Source organism: Aspergillus caelatus (genome assembly GCF_009193585.1).
Source record: "Aspergillus caelatus strain CBS 763.97 unplaced genomic scaffold BDV27scaffold_99, whole genome shotgun sequence".
NCBI classification, from domain to species: Eukaryota; Fungi; Ascomycota; class Eurotiomycetes; order Eurotiales; family Aspergillaceae; genus Aspergillus; species Aspergillus caelatus.
The window spans coordinates 95,152-117,154 of record NW_022475362.1 but is presented as its reverse complement, the minus strand read 5'-3'; the positions used below and the strand labels follow the sequence as shown (position 1 = coordinate 117,154).

Here is a 22,003-nt window from a genome sequence, read left to right as displayed (position 1 = left end):
TTTTTTTCTGGTTTACAAGATTTCATGATGTTCCATAACACTTGCATGTGCCTTCGAGCAAAGCCCAGGCCATATTTTCTTTCGGTTTCATTTTCTATGCATTGTTTGGCTAGACAGCAGCGCTGTAGTTTTGATAATTATACTCCCTGACAAACCGCACGCTTAAGGTACAAAGATTCTAGTCTTGGCCATAAGGTTTCCTAAAGGTTCCTTTCATCTCTTGCTACTGTCATGAATATGAGCTCTCAGTTCACATCTGACATGCATGTAGATAATAAGTCCTGGTAATCTAAAGGCCTTCACTCTGCAACGCTGTTGGCCGATGTAACGATCCAATCAAATATCACATTCTCCGATACTCTGTCTTGCATTGAGTCTGTCGTAGCTTCCTTATGGAATTCCGACTATGGGAGTATACCCTTCCATAAAAGGAAGAAGAGTGATACCTGGGCCATGTACGGTGCCGTCCGAGTCCCATATAATGAATAAGGTAAAAGGAACCTAATTTCTTTCCATACAATACAATATCAGCTGCCTGATGTCCCTTAGGCGCTTTAAGAATACCTAGAAAAATTCTCTGTACGTATACACACACATCTTCAGAGTACTATCCAACGTTGGATAGACTTTTGCCTATCCAGTAATATCGAATTCCTTTGTAAGTTTGTCTGTCCTTTATCGTAATGGAGCCGATATACTAATAGGACAGATGCTACACCAAGAATCTATATGTTAACTATACTAGTATAATAAGCTAAGCAATAGGGTACCTGGTACTCCCTTCAGGGAGTTTGACTAAACCCCAAAGAACACCCTCATAATAACTATATATAATGGCACATATTCACATCCACAGAATATAGTATCTATCGTGAGTGTAAGGTATGCTGAGTCTCAGCTCTGTATATTGTCAACCGCCACGGGATGGATGTATAGGTGACACTGTAGATTCTCTGTCCATCATCATTTATTCAGAATATCTCTTAGCCTTCATTTCCCAGCTGTTATTGTAACAAAATTCGCTATAAAGGGTTTCTGTTTCTCGTCAGTAACAGTAACAGTAACCTCCGACTATAGAATGAGTGGATAGAGTAGCTAGTATAAGATCACCTCTATTCGACCTATTCCCAAAAAAAAAAAAAAATAAAAGGCAAAAATAACCATACAACAGCATTAGTATGACTATGCTCACTCAAGACCAATTGCTGGTGTCTCGCCGCTGTTAAATCAACCCTTCAAGGGTCCTATAGGGACTTAAATACTAGTTTATCTTCATTTGAAGAAGTACAGAATATATCTTGATTTATATACCTGCTAGGACCGCTATAGTATTTGTCATTCCCACTCGGCTAAAATAACCATATGGTACAAGGTCGCGCCTTGAACAACCCGCTTTCTAACAGTATTGAATAATACGTTGTGTTCCACTTCCATCCAGAGTTATGATGGCAGCGAGGTGTTGTGAAGAAAAGCATAGTAGTAGTTGTATATGTGCCCCTGGTGCAGAGAGGGGGGGGGAAGAAAAGGAAAGAAAAAGAAAAGCCAAGATTGACACCATCTATCTACAGCACAGCCTCACAATAGAGACCACAACATGGCTATCGGCGTTTCTTTGAGGTTTAATCATAGCTGAACGACGGCCCGAGCGCTGAACAATCATTGGTATCGAGTCGAGGCTCAGCTCATGCATTCTTACCCAAAAGTGGGGACAGTCGAATGGCAGTGTATAATGTTCGTATTAGTGTCATGCATGCATATTGAAACGCGTCACGTTACGAAAAACCCATCTTACCCCCGACTGTTTCAATTCTCCTCTCACTGACTGGGTTACAGTCAATCCGTCTCTCGTCCCTCGGACAAAAAGTGTGAAAATGTTCCGGAAACTGGTTGATTGCCTTGGCTGTGGCAAGGATCACAGCGATCGTGGTGGTGATAATGGGCAGCAAGTAAATGCTGGAATTCGTCTAGACTTAACGGCCTTTGTGAGATACTTATGAACGCAAAGACTTTTCGAGCAAGCTCTAATTCGTCAGGCTCCAGCTTGCCAACAAGCCCCAAAAGCAAGTCTTCGTAGGCTGCTTAAAGATCACACGGCAAGTTCTTTAGCCTTTTCAGTGCGTCGGCCAAACCAAGTGACTTGCTTAGCTGCCCGAGCATGAGTTTGATCCAGAGAAAATTCCCTCTGACTGGCCTCGAAGGGTTCTGAAGACTTTCTCGCGCAAACTCGGTAAACGAAGGATATCGCATTGATCAATCCCATCTTCAATAACCCTGTCAATGTCACCTTTCGTCAAAGTAGGTTTCATCTCCATTTTATGGCAGATGGAGTTCATTCCTTGAAATGCATGCTGCCGGCCAAGTAAAATGAAATGAAAGTTAAAACGAGCGTCAAGGAAACTAAGGACCCTCTGAAGTAGTTCGATGACTTTATCCACACTCTCATCGACACCATCAACAATTCAGTAAACTGGTTTCGAGACTAATGCAGCTATAGTGTCGAAGGCTATCCACATGTCAGAGGTTGTAGGTTGCCCTCTCAGCATCAAATCGTGAAGGATAGAAATAGCCTGTTCTTCAGGGGCAATTTCCACCAACTGCCATAGAAGCGAACGAATTAGTCCACTTGATTTTAGCTGACTGGCGTGCATGCCAGAGAATGCGAAGAATAGCGCAGATACGTTATCATTCCACATGCAATCGACAATCGAGGATGCCAGAATGCTTTTGCCACAGCCGGGAGGACCATGGATACACATAAGTCTGTCTGGAGCTGATATGAGAGGGGCTGCTTTCCATCTACTGAATATCGGGTTTGACCAGATCCAGTCACAGGTCCCCAACAGCCTCTTTCGGATCTGGTCCTGTTGGGTCTCTCGAACGTTTGGTGGTTTCAACCACCTTTCACACCGCATTTGTAAATCTTGCTGTCGCCTTAGGCGAGTTTCTGGGCTGCCATTAGTGTGCAGAAATTCAGACTATGACAAAATTCTCCATACCTTCTGCGGCCTTCTTCAGCAGTGTCGTATTTGAAGCTGTACTCTCATCAATCTTTCTTATATTTTGGGAGACTGTATATAAAGGTCAGCAGCTTTCTAGGAAGTATAGCATTTAGTCATGTAAGCGCATACCGGTATCTAGCACACGAGCGACTATAGGGGTTAATAATTCCACATCGGATGGCTCGATCAGTAAGAGGAGTTCTTTCGCATATGCTGACGCCACGGCAATTGCGCGCTTTCGCCACTGATCATTTTTATGGGAATCGGAGTAGTCACTGATTCCTCGGATAACAAGGCAAGGGAATTTATTCATCAAAACCGCCGCTTCCATTTCGAAGCAGAATATCGAGTTCTCGTAACGTTGGTCAATCTTGTCCCTTTCGATACCGCTCTTGATGACCATATTCCCAGATGCAATAATACCATAATGTACGTATGGCCTGTACTGAAGCTTGCGGGTGTTTCGTGGAATCAGAGCTTTTCTGTCGCAGAAATCGCAAGCTTCAGCTTCGGGACCGTGCTCGTAATCCGCCTGATACAATAGATCAAGAGCTACATCTTCTTCTGGATATGCGTATTCCTCACCCAACTCCTCGACAATGCTCAGCATGTTGTTTACTGGCTTCTTGGGTCTCGCGTGGTATGCCTTTAGAAGGTCAACTGCAGCCAGAATTTTGCGAGGTGGTGCGCAGAACCAGTCTTTCCTCTGCACATGACCGTTATTCTTCAGCTTCCCGTAGTCGTATTGTACAATTCCGGTGTAGGTCCAGTAGGATAGCTGGCCACAACATCGCCCAGACGGATGTCCTTCTTTTTATTTGGAACACCTCCTCCGATTCCCACCAGGAAGGCGAACCTAATGTTCTTGAACGTGCGGCGCATGTTTTCTGCCACAATTGCAGCTGGGCCAGTATCCAATTGTGCTCCCGATAGACAAGCCATCGCAACATTGTGTTCGCCGATCTTGCCCAAATGATATGCGTTGGTGTCGTCTCGAGGTGTCGATTGAGGCCTCCCATGCTCCTCATCCAGCATAGCCATGGCCACCATCAGCTCTTCATTCAAGGCAGATATCCATCGGACTGTATATTCGTCGTTTGGATAAGGAGAAGCCTTCATGTTGGCTGGTTATATTTTGACCTCAGCTTCATAATAAATGTGGCGGCTGTGTGGTATTTATCTGAAATGTAGTGATCACGAGTTTTCGCGGGGGAAAATAAATACCACGAGGCTGAGCGTTCTGATCTTGCTATCCAAAGCTTGCCTGTGCTCAGCCTCATTAAAGTAAAATACAGTAGAGGTGGCAGAACACTTGTATTGCAACCATAATTTTGGGGCTTTTTTTTTTTTTTTTTTTCAAAGTAAATCCTAGAAAAAATTACCGATTATTCTGTTAAAGCCACCTACTCAAATGTCTTGGTAGAAACATCTTATGAAATTCCATATGGACCAATTTCTCAGTCCGAATTTCTCATAGACGGGAAAATCATGTTCCTATTTGGTAGAGATAGAGCCAGGAAGGAAGGTCTTATAGCACAGACAGAGTAGCAAGGACGCTACCTGGAGAAATGTCTTGATAAATATATATCACCTGATACGTTCCTCATCAACAACAAACGTGTAGTGCCTCAGAGAGACCTCTTGAAGATGTTCCTGGCCATAGTTAGAGAGCAAGCCTAGATAGCACAGTGCGAGAGAGTGAACAGTTGTATAATGATCGGCCATGGAAGGGAGGGCTTGTCAATTTTGATTAATGGTAACAAAGGCCTTAAGGGTGAAGCCACCCTAACGCTCTTAATCTAAGCTGACTGCTGCCACAATATTCGGCAGTGACTCTTCTGAGTACAATCCTCCTAAAGTGGTCATGCAATGCATATTGACTTTTATCGGGTACCTTGAAGAGAGCAAGGACACGAGCATGAACAATGTTTGCGATCTATATAGACGCAACATATCCGCCGTCGTGTGCTTGCTGCTAGAAGCGGCTCTGAAACATGAGTGATCTTGCGGCTGTACAGCCAGATTCGAGTTTAATCCAGGGATACAATTGACTTCAAACAAAGTAAAGTCCTCCAAGCCATGAAAATAAAACCAAATATGCTAGGATCGCGTTATATCCAACAGGCCCACCGATGCTTGGTAAAACCCTGCCCCAATTATGGGACCGTTGAGCAAACGGATACTACCCAAGGTCACCAAACTATTTAATTGGCCCCGCAAGAAAGGGGCACCTAGGGCTTCTTATTAAATCCACACACAGGTGTATGTGCATTTTCATTGGCTAGAACGCTCCACCTCCATCGTTCCGGACACCAAAAGAAATTCTCCACTGATTAAGCAGCAACTCAAGCATTTTTGAGTGAGAAATGAGAAAGAGATGCATTAGCTTAGGAGGAAATAGAGCTATCGATAGCCCTTTTTAGTAAAGAAAGACGGTGACTTTATTGTTGTGCGTCTTGTTGGGTTATCGTCCCTGCTTTAACTTGGACATCAAAGTACGCAAACCAGAACTCCTGGAGAAAGTTTAGCGGGTGCTCCACTGGAGTCGTTGGTGGGTGGCAAGTCGGACGATGTATTTTTGGAATCTCGCTCCCAATTGAAGACGATGTAACGTGGGTTGCAATATCTTGAGGTATCTCTAGTATTGCTGTTTTAGGAACGGACATAGAACCTGATATATTGACCGAAAGGTAGATACCGGAAAGCTCGGAAACCACATGTTCGAACCTGGGCAGACTTGTGGATAAACACCAGGTGTACTACCGGAGAAGAATTTTCGTGATCGACTATAATTAGACCAGCTGATTAATAGCAAAGAGTATAAGTTATGTAATGCGTATATTGGGCATCTAAATTATCGTAGCCAGGATATCATTAACTAAGCACATCGCAATAGGGTTATCATCATAAATCAAATCATATCTAAAACCAAACGCCACTTGACATCGCTGACACGGCCAGGTACATTAATCGCGGCCGCGTGCGTCATGAAAATCATCATCTATAGGAAGCCCTCTAGGACATTAATCATAGACGAGCGCTTTTCGGGATTATTCAAGAGTTCATCCACGGCGCGGCTAGTCAACAGATTACTCAAGCCCTTGTTGGAATCCCCGAGCAAATTACTGAGTAAACCGCCGCCGCCACCACTGCTATTCGTGTCTGAGTTGTCGGTGAGATTGGCGAAAATATTGGTTCCGTCGTCGTTGTGGAGGAGGCCGCGTAGCGTGTTCGTGATCAGGCCGCCGAGGGGCACTTGCGCCGTCATGGTTAGGTTTCTCATTACTTCGGTGTAGTAGGGGACCTCGACGCCGTCGTAGACGACAGATTTACCGACGGTGTCGAGGGTGAGGTAGCCGTTCTTGAGGGAGCTGGCCTGGGTCTGCAGGATCGGTACGAGGTTCTTGATTAAGACCTTGAGGTCCATAATGCCGTGGATCGGGGATGAGTGGTTGCCTGGCTTGAGGATGAGGTTGTCGATGGTTGCGTTGCCGATGACGAGGTCTCCACTTTTGAGGTCCAGGATCGTTGTTCCCTGTTTCTGTTAGTAAGTCTCTATTGAGTTTCGTTTGGATGCGACGTACGATTTCCAAGGTCATGACCGATGGGTTGGGCAGGGTGGCGTTGGCAATGAGGTTGGTCCCGTCCTTTCTCGGAGGGAGAAGGAGTTGGGGGTCCGCGACGGAGAAGCCAGCGAACGAGCCGAGAGCTGGTACGTTGGTTAGTCTATTCTTGGAGTATGGGCCATCATGAACATACTATTTTGCTTCACGTCTTTATCCATGGTGACATGATTCTTCAGTTTGCCGAGGTATGCGGTGGTTTTACCGTTGAGCGATAGCGGGGCGTTCTTCTCGAAGACCACGCTGTGGACGTATTTTTTCCATTGCTCTACGTTCAACGGGGTGAATTGGTTGTCGATTCCTAGGGTGGTGTTCCCGTCGATCGTTGCTCCATCAAGGTACACCTTGGCCCAGGTACCGTTGCCCTTTTCCTTGCGGTTGAATAGACTGATCGCTATGGGCTCGATGCGCACAGGAACACCGATGGGCAGTTTCAGAGCAGTCTTCAAACTAAGCATAATCGAATCCGGCCGCGGCTGCATGACGCTCGTCTCGGTGACGACGAGCGACGCATTATCGAGCACTCTTTGGGCAATGGCCGGGATGATGACCGTGAAGCTGCAAAAATTAGTCAAAATCTGAAACGTAGTTGGGGTGAAAGTGGAGCACCTACAAAACGGGCAAGAAAACCACTAGGAAGATAATGCTCCAAAAAATGTAGCAGCACCAAAATCGAGCCCAGTGGCGGCGTGCTCGCTCAGCCCTCGTCTTCTCCCTTTTCTCTAACGAGATGGTGTTTGCCGTCTCGACATGTTCGATTGCGACGCCTTCGCCATCGTCTTGGGGAAGAGGACCGCGATGGATGCCCAGGGCATATTTGGCGGCTTTGGAGCCGAGATAGGATTGCTTCTCTTCCATGGCTTATACCCAATCGCTGTCCACGGGGAGCAGGGGTGGACACGTCGGACTTGGAGGGGGGAGGGGGGGGGGAATGAAAATATATGGTCGAGGCGTGTATGATTTAATATATGGCCACTGAGTAGATTAATGTTCAGATGTGCTGTCCTAGTTATTTTCGCCTTCGGGGGTTCGAACACCAAGGGGTTAATTCCGCAGAAAGCCCGGTTTTGACCTGGGTACCTTCACTCCGCATGGATCGACAATGCGACACTGTCGATCGCAGTGAGTGGCGCGTCGGGGCCAATGATGGCGACCTCATTTTAGACACACGAGTTCACATGCGGAAGTTGGATGAGGATCGGCACGAACTATTGAGAAACCGCGGTTGTTAGCAGGGGACCTAAGCTTCGGAGCAGGTGGTGGATCCACCTGCTCCAGAGATTAAAACTTGGGTACGGATTTATTGCCTCTTTGAGATGCGGGGGAAGTGAGTAAAAAAAGAGGGTCACTGGGGTCACTGGGGCCTGATTTACATGATAAAGGGCAAAGATAGGCGAGTTGATGTATGACAAGCCTCTGGAGGCGAGGTTGTCGTACTTCAGACGCATGTGTTGTTGTCAATGAGTCGTCGGTGACCTTGTAACCCTAAGTCGTCCATCGCGCAAAACACCCGCGACAACCCGTGCAAAATCTCCGACCTTCAACAAGAAAAAGCCAAACGTCCCCCTTTTTATTCTCCATCAAACGTATAGTCATCATGTCGTTCGATGAGAAGAAATCCCCAGACCAGATTTCCCAGACACAATCGGCCTCGTCCGATTCGAGTCTACTGGAAGCCCTCGATCAACTCGAAATCCTTCCCCAGATCCTGCAAGAAGGCATTCTATTTGCTGGATCAGGATCCGCTCTGTTACTCCAGGCGGCCTTCCCCGGAATCAGAAATCGAACTAGTGATACCCATAATGCCAGCAACGGCAACAGCAGCAACCTAGCGACAGAGCTAGCCGACGCCCTCCAGGCAAATCTCAGCTACATCGCTTGTCTGGTGTTTGGCACACGAGAAGAAAAGAAGACTCTGTTGGACCTCATCAACCAAGGACAACCACCTCTCCGGGGGAGTGAGAACTTCTCCTCCCACCGACCGACCCAGCTCTGGGTCGCAGCGACACTCTACGCGACCGCGACCGATTTCTACCAGCGCGTCTACGGCCTCGTCAACTACACTACAGCCGAGAAGGCATACGCAGAGTTTACAGTCCTCATGCATTCCATGGGCCTACCGTCGGGTACTTGGCCTGAGAACCGACAGGCATTCTGGAAGTACTGGGACGACCAAATCGAGCAGTTGACCGTCACAGCAGACGCACACAAATTTGCTCAGGACCTTCTGCACCGCACCGATTACCCGCGCTGGGTGTCGGTTATGAAACCGTTTCTGCGGGTCCTTACGATTGAGATGTTACCACCACGTATTAGAGAGGCTTACGGACTTAAGTCGACATTTAGCACTCGGGGATTGTATCGGACCACCATGGGGTTCTCGGTAGCGGTGTACCCTGCATTACCGACCTCTACACGGGGATATCCACTGCGCTATTATTTGCAAGAATTACGAAAGCATTTGAATGTTGTGTAGATATTTGGTACTTGTGTTCTTATCTTTTGTCGTAGCGCGCCCACATCATCCAATCGTGCTTGGAGCAGGATCTGAATGAAATTAATGAGACAAACTGGAGTCAAAATCTCTGCCATGCACGTGCGTCACGATTTAATATAACCTACAGATTAATAATGAGCTAAATGTCTTGTTTTGCTCTGGAATCCCTGTCGATTTAATTTGAACGATAAGGCCAAATGAACTATGCGCGGCACATTACAGGGATACGAAACTAGACTGGGATAAGAAGTGAGAGACGGAAAAAAATAAAAAATAAAAAATAAAACATACATTTCATGTCTCTAGATCGCTATATGAATAATTAAAAAGAAAAAAGAAACCCTAGGAGTCCAAAAATCCATCTAGGCATGTAGGGCATTCGCATAAGAACATAAAGCCTATGATAACCATCTAGGCATCAAAAGTGCTGCTTTCGTAACATTATTAAACCAAGGATCCCAGTAGTCCAGCCAATAGTTTCGAGACATTATCCACGAGCTAGGAAAATTATTAATATTCACTCATAATCATGTGTTCGATGCCAGCTTACCGGTGACGCAGCGTCAATCAGAGTTGTTGTCTCGTTGACAAATTTCGGTGTCAAGAGACTGTCGGCATTATCAACGATACCATTCAGTTTATCGATGTTCTCAGTCGAAAGAAGTTTCTGTAGGTTCTTGGGAGTGTCTCCGCCCAGAAGGACTGCACCACCCTTGACGATGGTTTGGATGTCATTGAGAGTTTCTGTGCTCAAGAGGTCCTTGACCGCGTCGATGAGCGCAGGCAATTCCGAGAGGAGACCACCATCAGGCGCAGGAGCTGCTACCGGGTTGGGTCTCGGAGTCGCAAGGGCGAGAGGGGCGGCAAAAACAAGGTACTTGAAGAAACGCATTTTTGTGCTTGTTGAATGATATTCAGGGTCTGAACGAATGACTTCTGGAGTGTACGAGATCTTGAAGAGAGATGCTGATCTGTGGAAAAGATTACCGACTACTGTGGTTGCCCAAACTTATATGTAGCTATGGAGTCCGACAAACTTGTTTTTTTCTATGAATACGAAACAAAGGCAACCCCGCCTGCACCTTAATCTATGGCGTTCCAAATTTCCAGCTGGTGCCCCATACTAAAGTCTGGACAGAGAGGATATGCTACCTAAAAGTGTATCCATGTCTGGATGGCAAATACTACGCACGGTTGAATCTAGCCTCTGATTCGACAGGTGTTAGTTGTTCTCAAATCCCGGTCTGGACTTTGAGATCGTCGATTGCCTTTTACTCTAGTCGTTGTTTCGCGTTGATGCCCGCTTGTTGCTTCCACCCGAGGCTCAAGTAGGGTTCTTCCCGCCTGGAAGATCCAGCTTTCCCAGAAAGAAAACCCCGTCCATGTGAATTTGCCTCTACACCGGTTTCGTATGAGTCAATGGCTGTTATACCCCTCTTTCGCTACCAAATCATTCTACGAATTAATCTTCGCAAGGATTCGGTGATAGTATCATTCGGGGCTGGGCAAGAACTGGAGACTCCAGACAACCCCGCATGGGATTAGGGCTTCGCTAACTCCTGCAACTGTCGATCACTTCGGGGAATACCCCTCAAGTCGTCCAATCAGATCCTCCAATTTATATGGCATCGCGATGGTTTCCTTTTTCGCACTCGGGCCGAGAGATACATGTGATACTTTTTGATCTGATCTCTAACCTTTATCGATCTGTTGGTGGTGAAAACCCTCAAAACACCGTTGCACTGCGATTAACATATCGATTCGTATCAACGGTGGAGTCCATTCGGAACCGACAACCCTAGCCTAATTTTAGTAGGGCCCCCAATCGACACCAAAAAATTTCGAATATGGGGTAGGTCCCGATCAGAGAGAACCCGTTCGGAGTCGATATCCGCTTTCATATGATTAAATCCTAGGGACATACGTACTATCAGGCACCGCATGTCCGGCCGAACATATTAAAAGTCCCACTCTGTATCCCCACCCGAAGCTTGTTTAGTCTGTGCTTGCAGCCAGTCTGTCGTATTCCACTTGGTCAATTAATCTAATACGACACTAATCACAGGGACCACAAACGCCACCGCCAGGGTTGCAATTGAAACTACTATGTAGAGACCCAAGAAAAAAAATAAACAATTCCGTCATTTCCATAGCTTATCATCTCACTTCGGTCATAAATTCATGTCGATCACAACGCCAATGCTACCCCGAGCACCCCCAAGGCCCCCATCCCACCCATGACCAACCCACCGGTCGGCTTAGCTGCTGCCGCTCCCATTCCTGATGATGTTGTGGACGATGCGCCACCGTCTTTCGTGCTCTCGGCGGTAGCCTTTGCAGGGGCGTACTTGCCCGTCGTGGCTGTCAATGCACCGTCGGACATTTCCTTCTTCACCTCGGCCATGTAGCTTTTGACGTCAGTGGGGAGTGCCAGGTACCATGAGGGGGTGGTCCCGGCATCAATCTCGCTGGCAAGGGCACTTCGCTGAGCGGGAACCACCAGCTGAGCCAGCGCCGAGGGAGGCACATTCTTAATGATCTCCGGGATAAGGGAACGTGGAGGCGGAGAGATGTTATCCAAGTTGGCCGACCCTGTAGGCATCGTAAGCGTGATCGATTTCCTGTCTTTGTTAGCACTTTCAACTCTGGTAAACATCAAAACAAAGAGACATACAAGGCTTGACCAAGCGCAGACCAATTGACCGACTCGGTCGATGTCGGCGCAGCATCGCGCTTTTCGGGCGCTGCCAGCACCGTAGCAGAAAGGGCAGCGAGCAACCACACGAACTTCATTTTTGCGACTTGGTTTGATAGACAAAAGGGACTGGGTGGGCAAATATGATGAGATGAGACGATGGGCGATTGGGGAAAGTTAAATAGTGAAACTCGACTCTTTCATGTGCCTGGCAGGGCGGAGTAATAATTCATCTTATGCGAAAGTTCAACTCAACTTGTACCCGAGATCCGGAGTGGAGAGTCTGTGTCAATGATCGTCGTTGAGCCGAGTAATAAGTGAATGGCCCTAACTTTCTCCTCTACGCTACGACGGTCTGGAATCTGGAATCCGTTCCCAGGTCCTATTTTTCAGTGTATTTTGTTTCATCCTCAGTGTTAGCCCGACAGTCAGTCTCTGATTCTGTTACAGCTTGCAGTCTTGTGTTCTGTATGTGAGGCATCTGTCTATTTTTTGGGGCGATTGGGCGAGATGGCCCTTTTTTGTTTGATTGATAAAGGGTCCCTTCCCCTACAGCGTCAATATGTGACTGTTTGAATTGTTACCTTTACGCAGAATGGACTTCTTCCCGTTCCTAGTGTTCTATATGTGGTTTGAATATGCACCAGATGCAACCAAGCATGTTCCTGCTTCGATCCAAAAGTCAAGCACCAAAAGGTAAGATCAACCTAGTTACTTAATATATGCTTAAATGGGTGATAGAAAGCCAGGGTCTAACAGATCTACAGAAGCTCTCTAAAGCAAAAGAAAAATAAACGGGGATTTTCGAAGCTAGTCGCATAGAATCAACCTCTAGAAGACCGAGATAGGATTTAGAGCAACTATTGCTCGGCCGGCACACTGCACCTCGAAAGCTGCCAGCGCTAGTAAAGTTCCGCGGCCCGAGAGCTTCTGGTCGCAGGACGTATAATTTGGGGAAGCGATGCTTGGAATAATGATCGTCGGCTGGGCCGATTACTTATCACCACTCTCGAAGTCGGCGTATGGCTGGCTTTCGACCCTTGCTGTCTTGCACTATTAACATTAATGGTCTTTGAGAATTTTGTCACTTGCGAACTTCGAATGGAAAATGTCACATCCTGATTGGCTTAGGAAAGGGTCTCGTTCTTTTACACATTTCCATGTCGTTGAGTCGCGAATTATTTCCTTGCCGGTGCCTCACTGGTTGGGTGATACTCTTTTGATAAGGGTGGGTTGCTATGATAAAGAACTATAATCGCCCATCTCATCTCAGTGAATCTTGCGTTTTGGTTGTCAAAAGAACCTAAATCAGATATGAGATGTAGAGAATCATGTCTATAGATATCAAACGGATAATGACACGTCCTGCAGAATCTTATGCCAATTCTTTTGCCCTTCCTTATGTTTTCCCGTCTTCTACTGATTTTAAAGTCCCAGTGCCGTTGCCAGCGCGATGCATAGCCAGGTGTCTGCCAATACTGAGCCTTATTCGATAAACTTAATTGATATTGTACAAGAAATCAGAAAAACCTGTCTAAAGCTCGTTACGATGCAATAGAGTAAAATCCGCAGGAGGAAAACAGAACATCCACATCACTCCATTTAATAATAAAGATATGTTTCTAGATAAATCTTGAAAATATGAGGAAGAGGTTGGTTGAAAACCTTGTTCGGGTGGGCGGAATCGCCCGAGCGCTTGAAGAGCTGCAGCTCAAATACAAACGATGTCAGGTCTTCCTGTCCGTGACCACGACTCTTCTGCAGTATTTTTTAACTGCCTCGATGTAGCTGGTGAGAATTTTCACAGTCAGAACGTGAACCATTGATAACTGGGTGGCGTTGTGCATTTGTCGAACAGACATATAGTGCTTCTGGGCTTCGAAAATCTACTATTCTGCAGATAAGCTAGTGTACGAGCCAGAGAGCAATATGTTCGACGAACAGCGTCTAGTTTCCACCTTTTCACTCTGAACCTCCTGATGACCTAAGAGCCCTTGATCGGCTGTGGTATGGATTTCTCGATCTAAGTCGGTATCGGCCCGGTACTTCATTGTGCTCATTTACCATCCTGTCCTTATAGGATTCATTGGCCTTTTTTGATTACAGCAACTATCTGGTTGACGCTCGCTCAGTTAATCAACATCAGGATAGTGTCCCGGAGTATATTCACAAGCACAGAACTGATGGCATGACGTTTTCTGGGTTCAATGTGCTTGGGTATTTCGTCGCTTGTTCGTGCCCACTTGATTCAGGAGCACTGCGTCGAGCCGCTCTTCATATCCTCTTAATATCAGTTGTGCAGTCTAAGGAGCTGTGAGATGAATCACCAGCAGTATCCAGCGCAGATAGTAGAACACTGCAGATGGGACCACAAGTCTGGTAGGAAAGTTGTGGCTAAGTATTGGTCAATAGCGATTAAGAGGTGCATATCGCCGTACAGCTATTGATACCCAGGCTCACCATGGGCGACGTAGCTCTTTTCGTCGAATGTGTTGTGTGTGGTTGAAGATAGGCATTGGTCGCCTAAGTTGTGCTTGATGCAATTGATAGACAGCAGATGAATTGAGAGGCTATTTCAGAATGCACATCTGCACCGGTTGACAGAATTGCAAATATTGTGAGGCTGGCTCAATCAATAATTCTTCTTTCTATCCCATGCATACCAATCAACAGTTTTGTCAAGTTGGATGGGATTTTGAAAATGTCGCTGTAGGCCTCGGGCAATAACGGGAGATGCGTATTGTAAAATAGCCCCTTTACGTCATTTACTGACTATGGATACCGTAGGATATGTATTTTGCTATGGTGGGATGAAAGTATCGAAGATGCGGTCCACCACTCATGCGTGTCGAACAGCCCGTCCGAGGGGTCGTGTGAAGCCTCGTCAAAGCAAAGGAAGGTCAATACGTCTGGCTGCCTCATTCGTTAATAGGGGAACCAGGGGCCGAAAGTCGTCCTCGACGGTATTACATTCTTTATGAGCCGCCACCACATGGTGTTTGTCGTGAACGAACAAGTCGAGCTCTAAATAACGTATCCCAGAGTTGCGTTATTGTACCGAGTGCCGGCAGCGAGGGCAACAACAGAATCCCTAGTTTTGAGTCGAACATCATGTGCGCTGTATAATCAGCTCACTCTGAGATCATCGCCCGTTAGGGGTGATGCTCTGCCCGAAAGAAAGAATAACGACATAAGCCAAAGGACATTCCCTTGTCCTTCTATCCTATCCGAGCAACCTATTGGTTGCAACTAATGCCGTTGGAGGTTCAGCGATATCGCCACAGCCTGAGCTGTTCCACACAAAAGTGTCGACGACATGAAGGAAAGGTTGAAAGACATCCTTTCGTTTCTTTGGAGCCATGTGAACCACCGCCATATAGAACAGAAATGGCTTATCGCGGTGTCGTGTCCTTATGAAACAGGTTTTGATAGGGAGTGAGCGGCCGAGAAGATTGACCGCAGTATGGCTTTGACTTCCACAATTGCTGTATCCATCGACTTGCTTGCCGTTTCTTCGTCGCGAACTCAGCTTTTCGTCGACCGCCTCAGGGTATATATATATCCACTCGTTGACGAGGTGCATCTATGATGTGGGGTTCATGATCTTACAAAGAAGGTCAACTTCATTGACATGGAACTCTGCAGACCATGGCGCCATTAAACCCACAGACTTTTCGCTCAAAACAAGATAGAATAATGTAGTTAACCGGTACCCCCATGGCATTTAGTTGGAGGGCTGTGTTGGATTGGGCTTTGGATCGGGCTTGGGTGGCTTGGGCTTTGGTGTTTCAAGACCGGTGGTATCGTATCCTCCTCGCCCCATGGTCACAGGTCACCACCAAGTATGTGAAACAAGAACTGACTTGACAAAATGAAATGAATGAAGCACTTGTGTAGAAGGCGAAGGAAAGAATGACTTGAGGAAGGCGTCTCAGAACAGTTGAGAAGGACCAATTTATATCTTATCTGTCGGTTTGATGGGTCAGTGGTGTCTCGGCGTATACCAATATTCACGAAGCCTTTGTTTGAAATGTACAGTCATTTTCTGTTTCATTCGGGAGTCAACCGGCGCTTTCAGGAGACAAAGGCAACAGTGACGGTTGACACCACCATTACAGGAGCAGTTGGTGGAGCCGTGCAGTAATGGGCATTAGAATTAGAGACTGACAATACAGTAAATGGCCTTACTAGTCACCGAAGAATCCGGTAGTTAACAGAGATTGGATAATATCAGAAAGTTTATTCGGCGTAAGCCGGAGTCAAGACTAAGATACCTGTTCAGTATATGATCTCTGTTTCCCCGGCCCTTCTTTAAAAGCCTATACTTAGGTGGTCCTACAAAGAAGAATAAGTTAAAAAAATAAAGAAAAAAGAAGAAGAAGAAATCTGCAAACAGTCACAGGGTTGAGCATAATTTACATTTAATTATCCTCCCAGTCAGCAACAAGTTACTGGCAACGACTTGAATAACCATGGTTGCTTTGAGGGCCTTGATTCGACTAAAAAATAAGTAATCCTAAGAGATATCACAAATACACTAACCTCAATCAATAAGACTTTACAGATATACTCATTATATAGCAAACCTGTCTATAATCTATAAAGAGTAACCTATTGATATAGTAAAGATATCTTTACCTAGATCTAATTACAAAAGCCGCACCCGACTGAGAGCGCCTGCCGCGTCCGTTACGCGCGGCGATGACTGCGAACAGATATTCGTCGTGCAATCAACCACTGCAAACTTGGTGTCCGAGAACTTGTCCCCGGAGGGTAGGGAGGAAACGACCTTACCAAGGACAAGACTCAGACGGCAGAAACTTCGATTGGATTGACTGAGACATAGCGACGAATAAATGGATTAGAAGAGTTTTGTAGGTTTATCGCCATAATCGTTTCTCGTGTAAATACAAGGCCAAAAGCGACAGTTATTGAAATGTTGACTTTTTGGTAGATGACTTTGGGAGCATGTGTTCAGATTCTGGACAGCCTTCTGATACTGATGCAGAAGCTACCTTGGGACACCTCTTTCCTCTCGGACCTTATGCCCTTACTCGAGGAATTAATTGAGCGCCAACTCCCATCTCCTAACCTCACGATCTACCACCTCCCATGCTTTGCCTGCTTGACAATAAACAAAGTAGTAGCCGTGATGGTGAACTTACAGAGACTAAATTGGCACTCCTGACACACATGGTAGTTAGGTTGCTAGGTGATTAGTACATGGAAAGAAAGATGCTTGTCCGGTCACCTGGTTTTGTTACCTGGCTTGGAAAGTAGAATAACCACAATCATGGTTCCTGCTGTCTGTGAAGCCACCCATTAACTTGTCGTGTTATTGATCTTAAGTTATTGATTCTGCGCAATAGGTTGATCCAAAGCGACTTTATTTGTTTTTTTCCTTCATTTCAGTCCGTACGTAAATCAGATCCTATTCAAATGGATGACAATTGGTCCATGATGTTCGCACTCTAGCAGGAACAGTAGCATATATATACCATAACTGTAGTAACATGTGTCAGTTTAATTATATATAATAGAAACTCGTCAGGTATCCATCTACACAAATTTCTAGTCCACCTGACGTGGCTGGTGTGCGACGAGGCTGCTTCTCATCTGCTCGCTTCGTACATGTCGCCAGCGGCAATTCAGCCTAATTCCTCAGCAAACATATCCAATGACCCAAAAACCTTGAAATTCAAGGAGAGAAGGGAAATACGATATAACAGACTTTACTGATATTGTTTTATTCTGAGTGGCATTGAGGATCTATCGTACATCCTGACCCTATCTTGAGACACCGGTTGCGTCGAGATATGGCCACATGCCGACGCAAGTGGTTTTAATACTTATCGGGCAAAGTCTGAATACATGTGCAATCGGTAAAAAAAAAAAAAAAAAAAAATCAAGGGTCCACCCTTAAGTCCTTTCTCAGATCTTGCTCATCATAGTTTGCCCCAGAGCCAGTTGCTGATAAGCTTCTTCTACCATACCCTCAACGATCTTCTTTGCAGGTAGAATTTCGTTGACGACGGCTGCAACCTTACCCATGATGACGGGATGAGCATTCTCAAGGACCTCCTCGTCGTTTGGCTTGGTCTCAAGATCATGCTGGACCGCGATAATACCCTTGCTCTGAAGCTCAAGCAACTCCTGCCTGCGCTCTTCCTCCCACCGATGAACGTAAGGCGAGGCACGGGTATGCATTGGCCGCCCAGAGAATATCGTTGTCCGAATAATCTCGCCGAATTTCGTCTGTTGCACCGCCTTCTGGTGGTATGCCGAAGCCCCGGACTCTTCTGCCAGGATAAAGCGAGTTCCGATCCAAACAGCTGATGCTCCAAGCATCAGAGACGCAGCAAGGGACTGGCCATTGTAGAGACCTCCGGCGGCAATCAAGACAATTTCCTTGCCCGTGAACGTGCTGCGCTGGCCTTTGATGGCCTTTGCTACGGCAGGGATCAGGATCACCGTAGGAATATCACCTGTGTGGCCACCTCCCTCGCCTCCTTGGGCGCAAATCAGGTCCGCGCCATTGTCTATTGCCTTTTGAGCGTGGGTTGGGTGCCCCACCATGTTCATGTAGAGAACACCGCCCCTGTGAAGTCGGTCCACCACATGTTTGGGCGGCAATCCCACGGCGGACACGAACAACTTGGCTCCACTTTCGATGATAATCTCAATGAGCTCATCCAACTTGCCGTGGGAATAGTCATAGCTACAATCTAAAGTCAGCGATCGCCGTTGACGGTCCGTTTTGATACAAAACAAACTTGGTTTTTCTTGCGTCAGCCCCCAGCTTGGGGATGAGCAGGTCCACTCCGAAAGGGGCGTGCTTATCCACAAGGTGGCTCTTTAGTTCCACCAGGGCCTCCCGAAGAGCTTCAGGTGTGTATAGGACTCCTCCAATAACGCCTAGGCCTCCAGCGTTGGTGACGGAGGCGGCCAATTTGGGTGATGCGACTGCGAACATGCCGGCCAACACTACTGGGTGCTTGATGCCGAGTAGTTCAGTTGCTGAGGTCTTTAGTGCTGCTCCATGTTTTGCGTTAGTACTTTTCATCTTTTCAATTATTAGGGAACATAGGCATTTGCGGCTTACAAGCTTGGGGGGTTGCCATGATGGTGTATATGATCGTTATTATAACAAGTACTTTCACTGCCATTCATACTACTCAGGCGCCTTTTGCTATTCATAAATACTCTCGCAGACTTCGGCCGTGGAAATAATTCAGGGTTGAGGGGTTATGGGGTGGGACCGAGGTTTCTTGTTCAGTTGCCGATCTGAGAGGAACCGAAAACGCTTATGATAATGTCGGCATCTGGATACTGTACCACCTACTTCCCATTTGCAACTACGTATACTATTTATTTCCCTGTCCCACAAGCTCCCCTATCAATAAAGGCTGCAAGCTGGTATAAGCTTTCTTGTGAACAGTAGATAACTGTCAGCACTCTTGAGTGATCTATGGTTCTAAAGGGATGGCTACTGAGCCGAAAGGCCTGCAGTATCAAGATCCAAAAAAAAAAAAAAAAAAAAAACAGAGCAATGTGTCTGGGACACTTTGACTTTGCCAAATGTTGGTATTTGATAATGAAGGCACTGCGAAGCGGTACCAGTAGTAGTCTGTAGTAGCCTCTAACCGGGAATCGGGGAGTAGATACAAATGGCGTGCTGGTGTTGATCATATCAAATTGCGTTTCTGCCTTGAGACGTAGATCAGCCGTAGCCATCCCCTGTGTCACTAGAAGGGCAAATACTCCGGCCATGAGTGATCTAAACTGTAGCTAGTCGATCCCCAAGTATCATACTAATTCCTTCGCGGCCATGGCAAACGCGCGAATAGATAATGCGATAACTTGTGAAGCCCGCTCAAATGCCCTAAAGTCGAAGGCCACCACTCTGTGGCCAATCTCTCGCGAATGATTTTGAGTATTAATTTGTGCGAATAGTTTACTGGTATAGAGAGCACCTCGGTAGAATAGCCTACCGCGAAACATGGCAATGCTGAAGATCCGTTCTCCAGTTCGTCGGGCTTTGCATAATACCAGAAATGGGTACTTGGGGAAAAAAGCTCGACTAGGCAGCTTCATCCCGGAGCAATACCCGACCATTGCATAGCCTATATGCTCCTTGTATCTCTGGATTATGTCGGCTGTGGCTACTCATAAATCATTGAAAGGGCCGCTCATACCCAGGCCTACGACATCGCATCACCAGATAGTCATTGATTTTTTCGAATGTCTATTGAACAAAACTTCGACTGAATAAATTATAGTCGAACTCACAGTACCGAAAAACTCATATCGCCACGGCGCCACCTCACGCGTGGGAAACTGGAAAGAGTCTATCATTCCAAGCTTCCCGCCGCTCCAGTCCCGGATGGCTTGTCGGTCCATCAGTTCTCGACCCAAGACATTCCTGACATGGTTGCAGCCGACAAGCCCGTTCTCGAGGACCTGAGAGCCCTGTACAAGAAGTTGCCCTACGGTGGTCTCCGAGCTTAGGCTGCTGTAGGTGCGGCTGCATTGAAGGAACGCAACCACTTTTCCAGACTGAGTGGGCAATACAATAGGTGCGGAGATAGGAGATAAAAGCCGACCAGACGAAGTTAACTGGTAAAGCGAAACCCCTCCTCTGGTACTAATTCACGAAAGCACCCTCTTCATCCATTGTCGCTAAATAAGATGGACTCTGTATATACCTGATAAGCCCCTATTCCATTTAAAACAGGAAGTTATAGTACAAGGGACGAAAGACAGAAAGCTAACCTGACCTCGGCCAGAAATGGGACATCGTTGCAGAAATACCCGACCTAACCGGCAAAGTGGCCATTGTAACGGGTGCAAAGTACTGCAATCTACCAAGATGTAAAGGAACAATAGCTGATCATAAAAATAGCTCTCCACAAGGAATCGGATATCATATCGCCCACCAGCTTGCTATCAAAGGGGCCAGAGTATACGTTGGTGCACGAAACACAGAAAAGACCCAAAATGCGATCGATGAGATGCTTCAGTCCACGCCCTCTTTGGATCCTGGGCGATTAGTGCCGCTAGCTATGGATTTAAATAATTTCCAGCAGGTCCATAGCACGGCCAGAGGTATTTTGGAGAGAGAGGAACGCTTAGATATCTTAGTCAACAATGCTACGCGGTGAGTGACTGGTGTCTAACAAATCCTTGTCAACAGTATTTTTATCGGCAGTACGCTAATTCCCGATTATCGATGCTAGTATGTCGATGCCCTTACACAAGGACCAACATGGTATCTCAATATCTTTTGGCACGAAGTACGTTATTTCACAAGGAATAGTTGCTCGTCGGGTTTATGTACTTATGAGCGTCAGCTTTCTCGGCCCATACCTATTCACCACAGAGCTACTTCCTCTTTTAAAGAAGACTGATCGTCTAACACCTGGAGTTCGAATTATCAATGTGAGTATTGTTAACTCCCACATAATGACCTCCAGGCACAATTTAGTCTGCCACCTTAGCTGACAAAATCGCCTCCCTAGATCTCTTCAAGGGTCCATCTTGCCCTTCCGACCGGCGTACGATTCAATTCTCTGGGTGACTTCAACCGAGACTTTGGCTCCGAGGACGATCATCAAAGCAACCGCCTCCGCTATGGTATGGGTTTCTTTCTTCATTGTACTATCCCTATTCTAACAACTAATCTACATGTAAAGGTCTCTCTAAACTCGCCATGGTACTCTTTTCAAAGGAAATACAGAGACGTGCGAATGAAGATAGAATACCTCTGTTGGCCATGAGCATGCACCCCGGTGGTGTAAAGACCGGTACGTGCGCATCCTGTCCATTGCCTTTATTATTCCATATAGCTTAATCTTTTCATCTTACAACATATAGTCGGAGTAACTAGATATCTCGGTGAGGGGAATGATAGACTCAAGGACCTTTTGACACCCCTGGATGGAGCATTGACACCACTTTTTGCCGCGGCGCATCCACTGCCGTTCATCGAGAGGGAAAGGTATGGAGGGGCGTATTTGGTGCCCTTTGGTGAGATTGGGGATACTTCAGAGGATGGTGAGAATGAACAACTTGCAAAGGATTTGTGGGGTACGAGTGAGCGAGTCTTGAAGGATGTCCTCAACCCGGGTCTGTAAAGGTATCTACTTACTTTACTACTAGATGCGGAGAACAGACTCGACAAATATAGATA

The 22,003-nt window shown here is 46.5% G+C and overlaps 7 protein-coding genes across 7 annotated transcripts; 2 read left to right on the top strand and 5 right to left on the bottom strand.

Annotated features, from left to right (window-relative positions):
• Nucleotides 1-3,108: 3,108 nt before the first annotated feature.
• BDV27DRAFT_172626 (5'-methylthioadenosine/S-adenosylhomocysteine nucleosidase family protein) lies at nt 3,109-4,118 on the bottom strand (the record flags this gene model as incomplete). The annotated part of the gene is made up of 2 exons (XM_032075912.1): nt 3,109-3,703; nt 3,751-4,118. The coding sequence occupies 2 exons, from the start codon at nt 4,116-4,118 to the stop codon at nt 3,109-3,111; spliced, it is 963 nt and encodes a 320-aa protein (XP_031927118.1).
• A 1,882-nt stretch (nt 4,119-6,000) lies between these two features.
• Nucleotides 6,001-7,480, bottom strand: BDV27DRAFT_158265 (DUF3712 domain-containing protein; the record flags this gene model as incomplete). The annotated part of the gene is made up of 4 exons (XM_032072652.1): nt 6,001-6,534; nt 6,584-6,708; nt 6,759-7,180; nt 7,236-7,480. The coding sequence occupies 4 exons, from the start codon at nt 7,478-7,480 to the stop codon at nt 6,001-6,003; spliced, it is 1,326 nt and encodes a 441-aa protein (XP_031927117.1).
• A 739-nt stretch (nt 7,481-8,219) lies between these two features.
• BDV27DRAFT_172624 (oxygenase MpaB family protein) lies at nt 8,220-9,098 on the top strand (the record flags this gene model as incomplete). Its single annotated transcript, XM_032075911.1, has 1 exon — nt 8,220-9,098. The coding sequence occupies one exon, from the start codon at nt 8,220-8,222 to the stop codon at nt 9,096-9,098; it is 879 nt and encodes a 292-aa protein (XP_031927116.1).
• Nucleotides 9,099-9,563: 465 nt separating this feature from the next.
• On the bottom strand, nt 9,564-10,011 carry BDV27DRAFT_158263 (uncharacterized protein; the record flags this gene model as incomplete). The annotated part of the gene is made up of 2 exons (XM_032072651.1): nt 9,564-9,617; nt 9,670-10,011. 2 exons carry the CDS (start codon nt 10,009-10,011, stop codon nt 9,564-9,566), a joined length of 396 nt encoding a protein of 131 aa, XP_031927115.1.
• Nucleotides 10,012-11,307: 1,296 nt separating this feature from the next.
• On the bottom strand, nt 11,308-11,912 carry BDV27DRAFT_145654 (uncharacterized protein; the record flags this gene model as incomplete). Its single annotated transcript, XM_032070442.1, has 2 exons — nt 11,308-11,740; nt 11,794-11,912. The coding sequence occupies 2 exons, from the start codon at nt 11,910-11,912 to the stop codon at nt 11,308-11,310; spliced, it is 552 nt and encodes a 183-aa protein (XP_031927114.1).
• Nucleotides 11,913-17,745: 5,833 nt separating this feature from the next.
• BDV27DRAFT_158261 (NAD(P)H-dependent flavin oxidoreductase) lies at nt 17,746-18,935 on the bottom strand (the record flags this gene model as incomplete). Its single annotated transcript, XM_032072650.1, has 3 exons — nt 17,746-18,532; nt 18,588-18,846; nt 18,917-18,935. 3 exons carry the CDS (start codon nt 18,933-18,935, stop codon nt 17,746-17,748), a joined length of 1,065 nt encoding a protein of 354 aa, XP_031927113.1.
• A 1,567-nt stretch (nt 18,936-20,502) lies between these two features.
• BDV27DRAFT_158260 (uncharacterized protein) lies at nt 20,503-21,947 on the top strand (the record flags this gene model as incomplete). The annotated part of the gene is made up of 8 exons (XM_032072649.1): nt 20,503-20,511; nt 20,601-20,665; nt 20,717-20,971; nt 21,051-21,107; nt 21,165-21,252; nt 21,333-21,447; nt 21,507-21,617; nt 21,688-21,947. 8 exons carry the CDS (start codon nt 20,503-20,505, stop codon nt 21,945-21,947), a joined length of 960 nt encoding a protein of 319 aa, XP_031927112.1.
• Between the last annotated feature and the right edge of the window lie 56 nt (nt 21,948-22,003).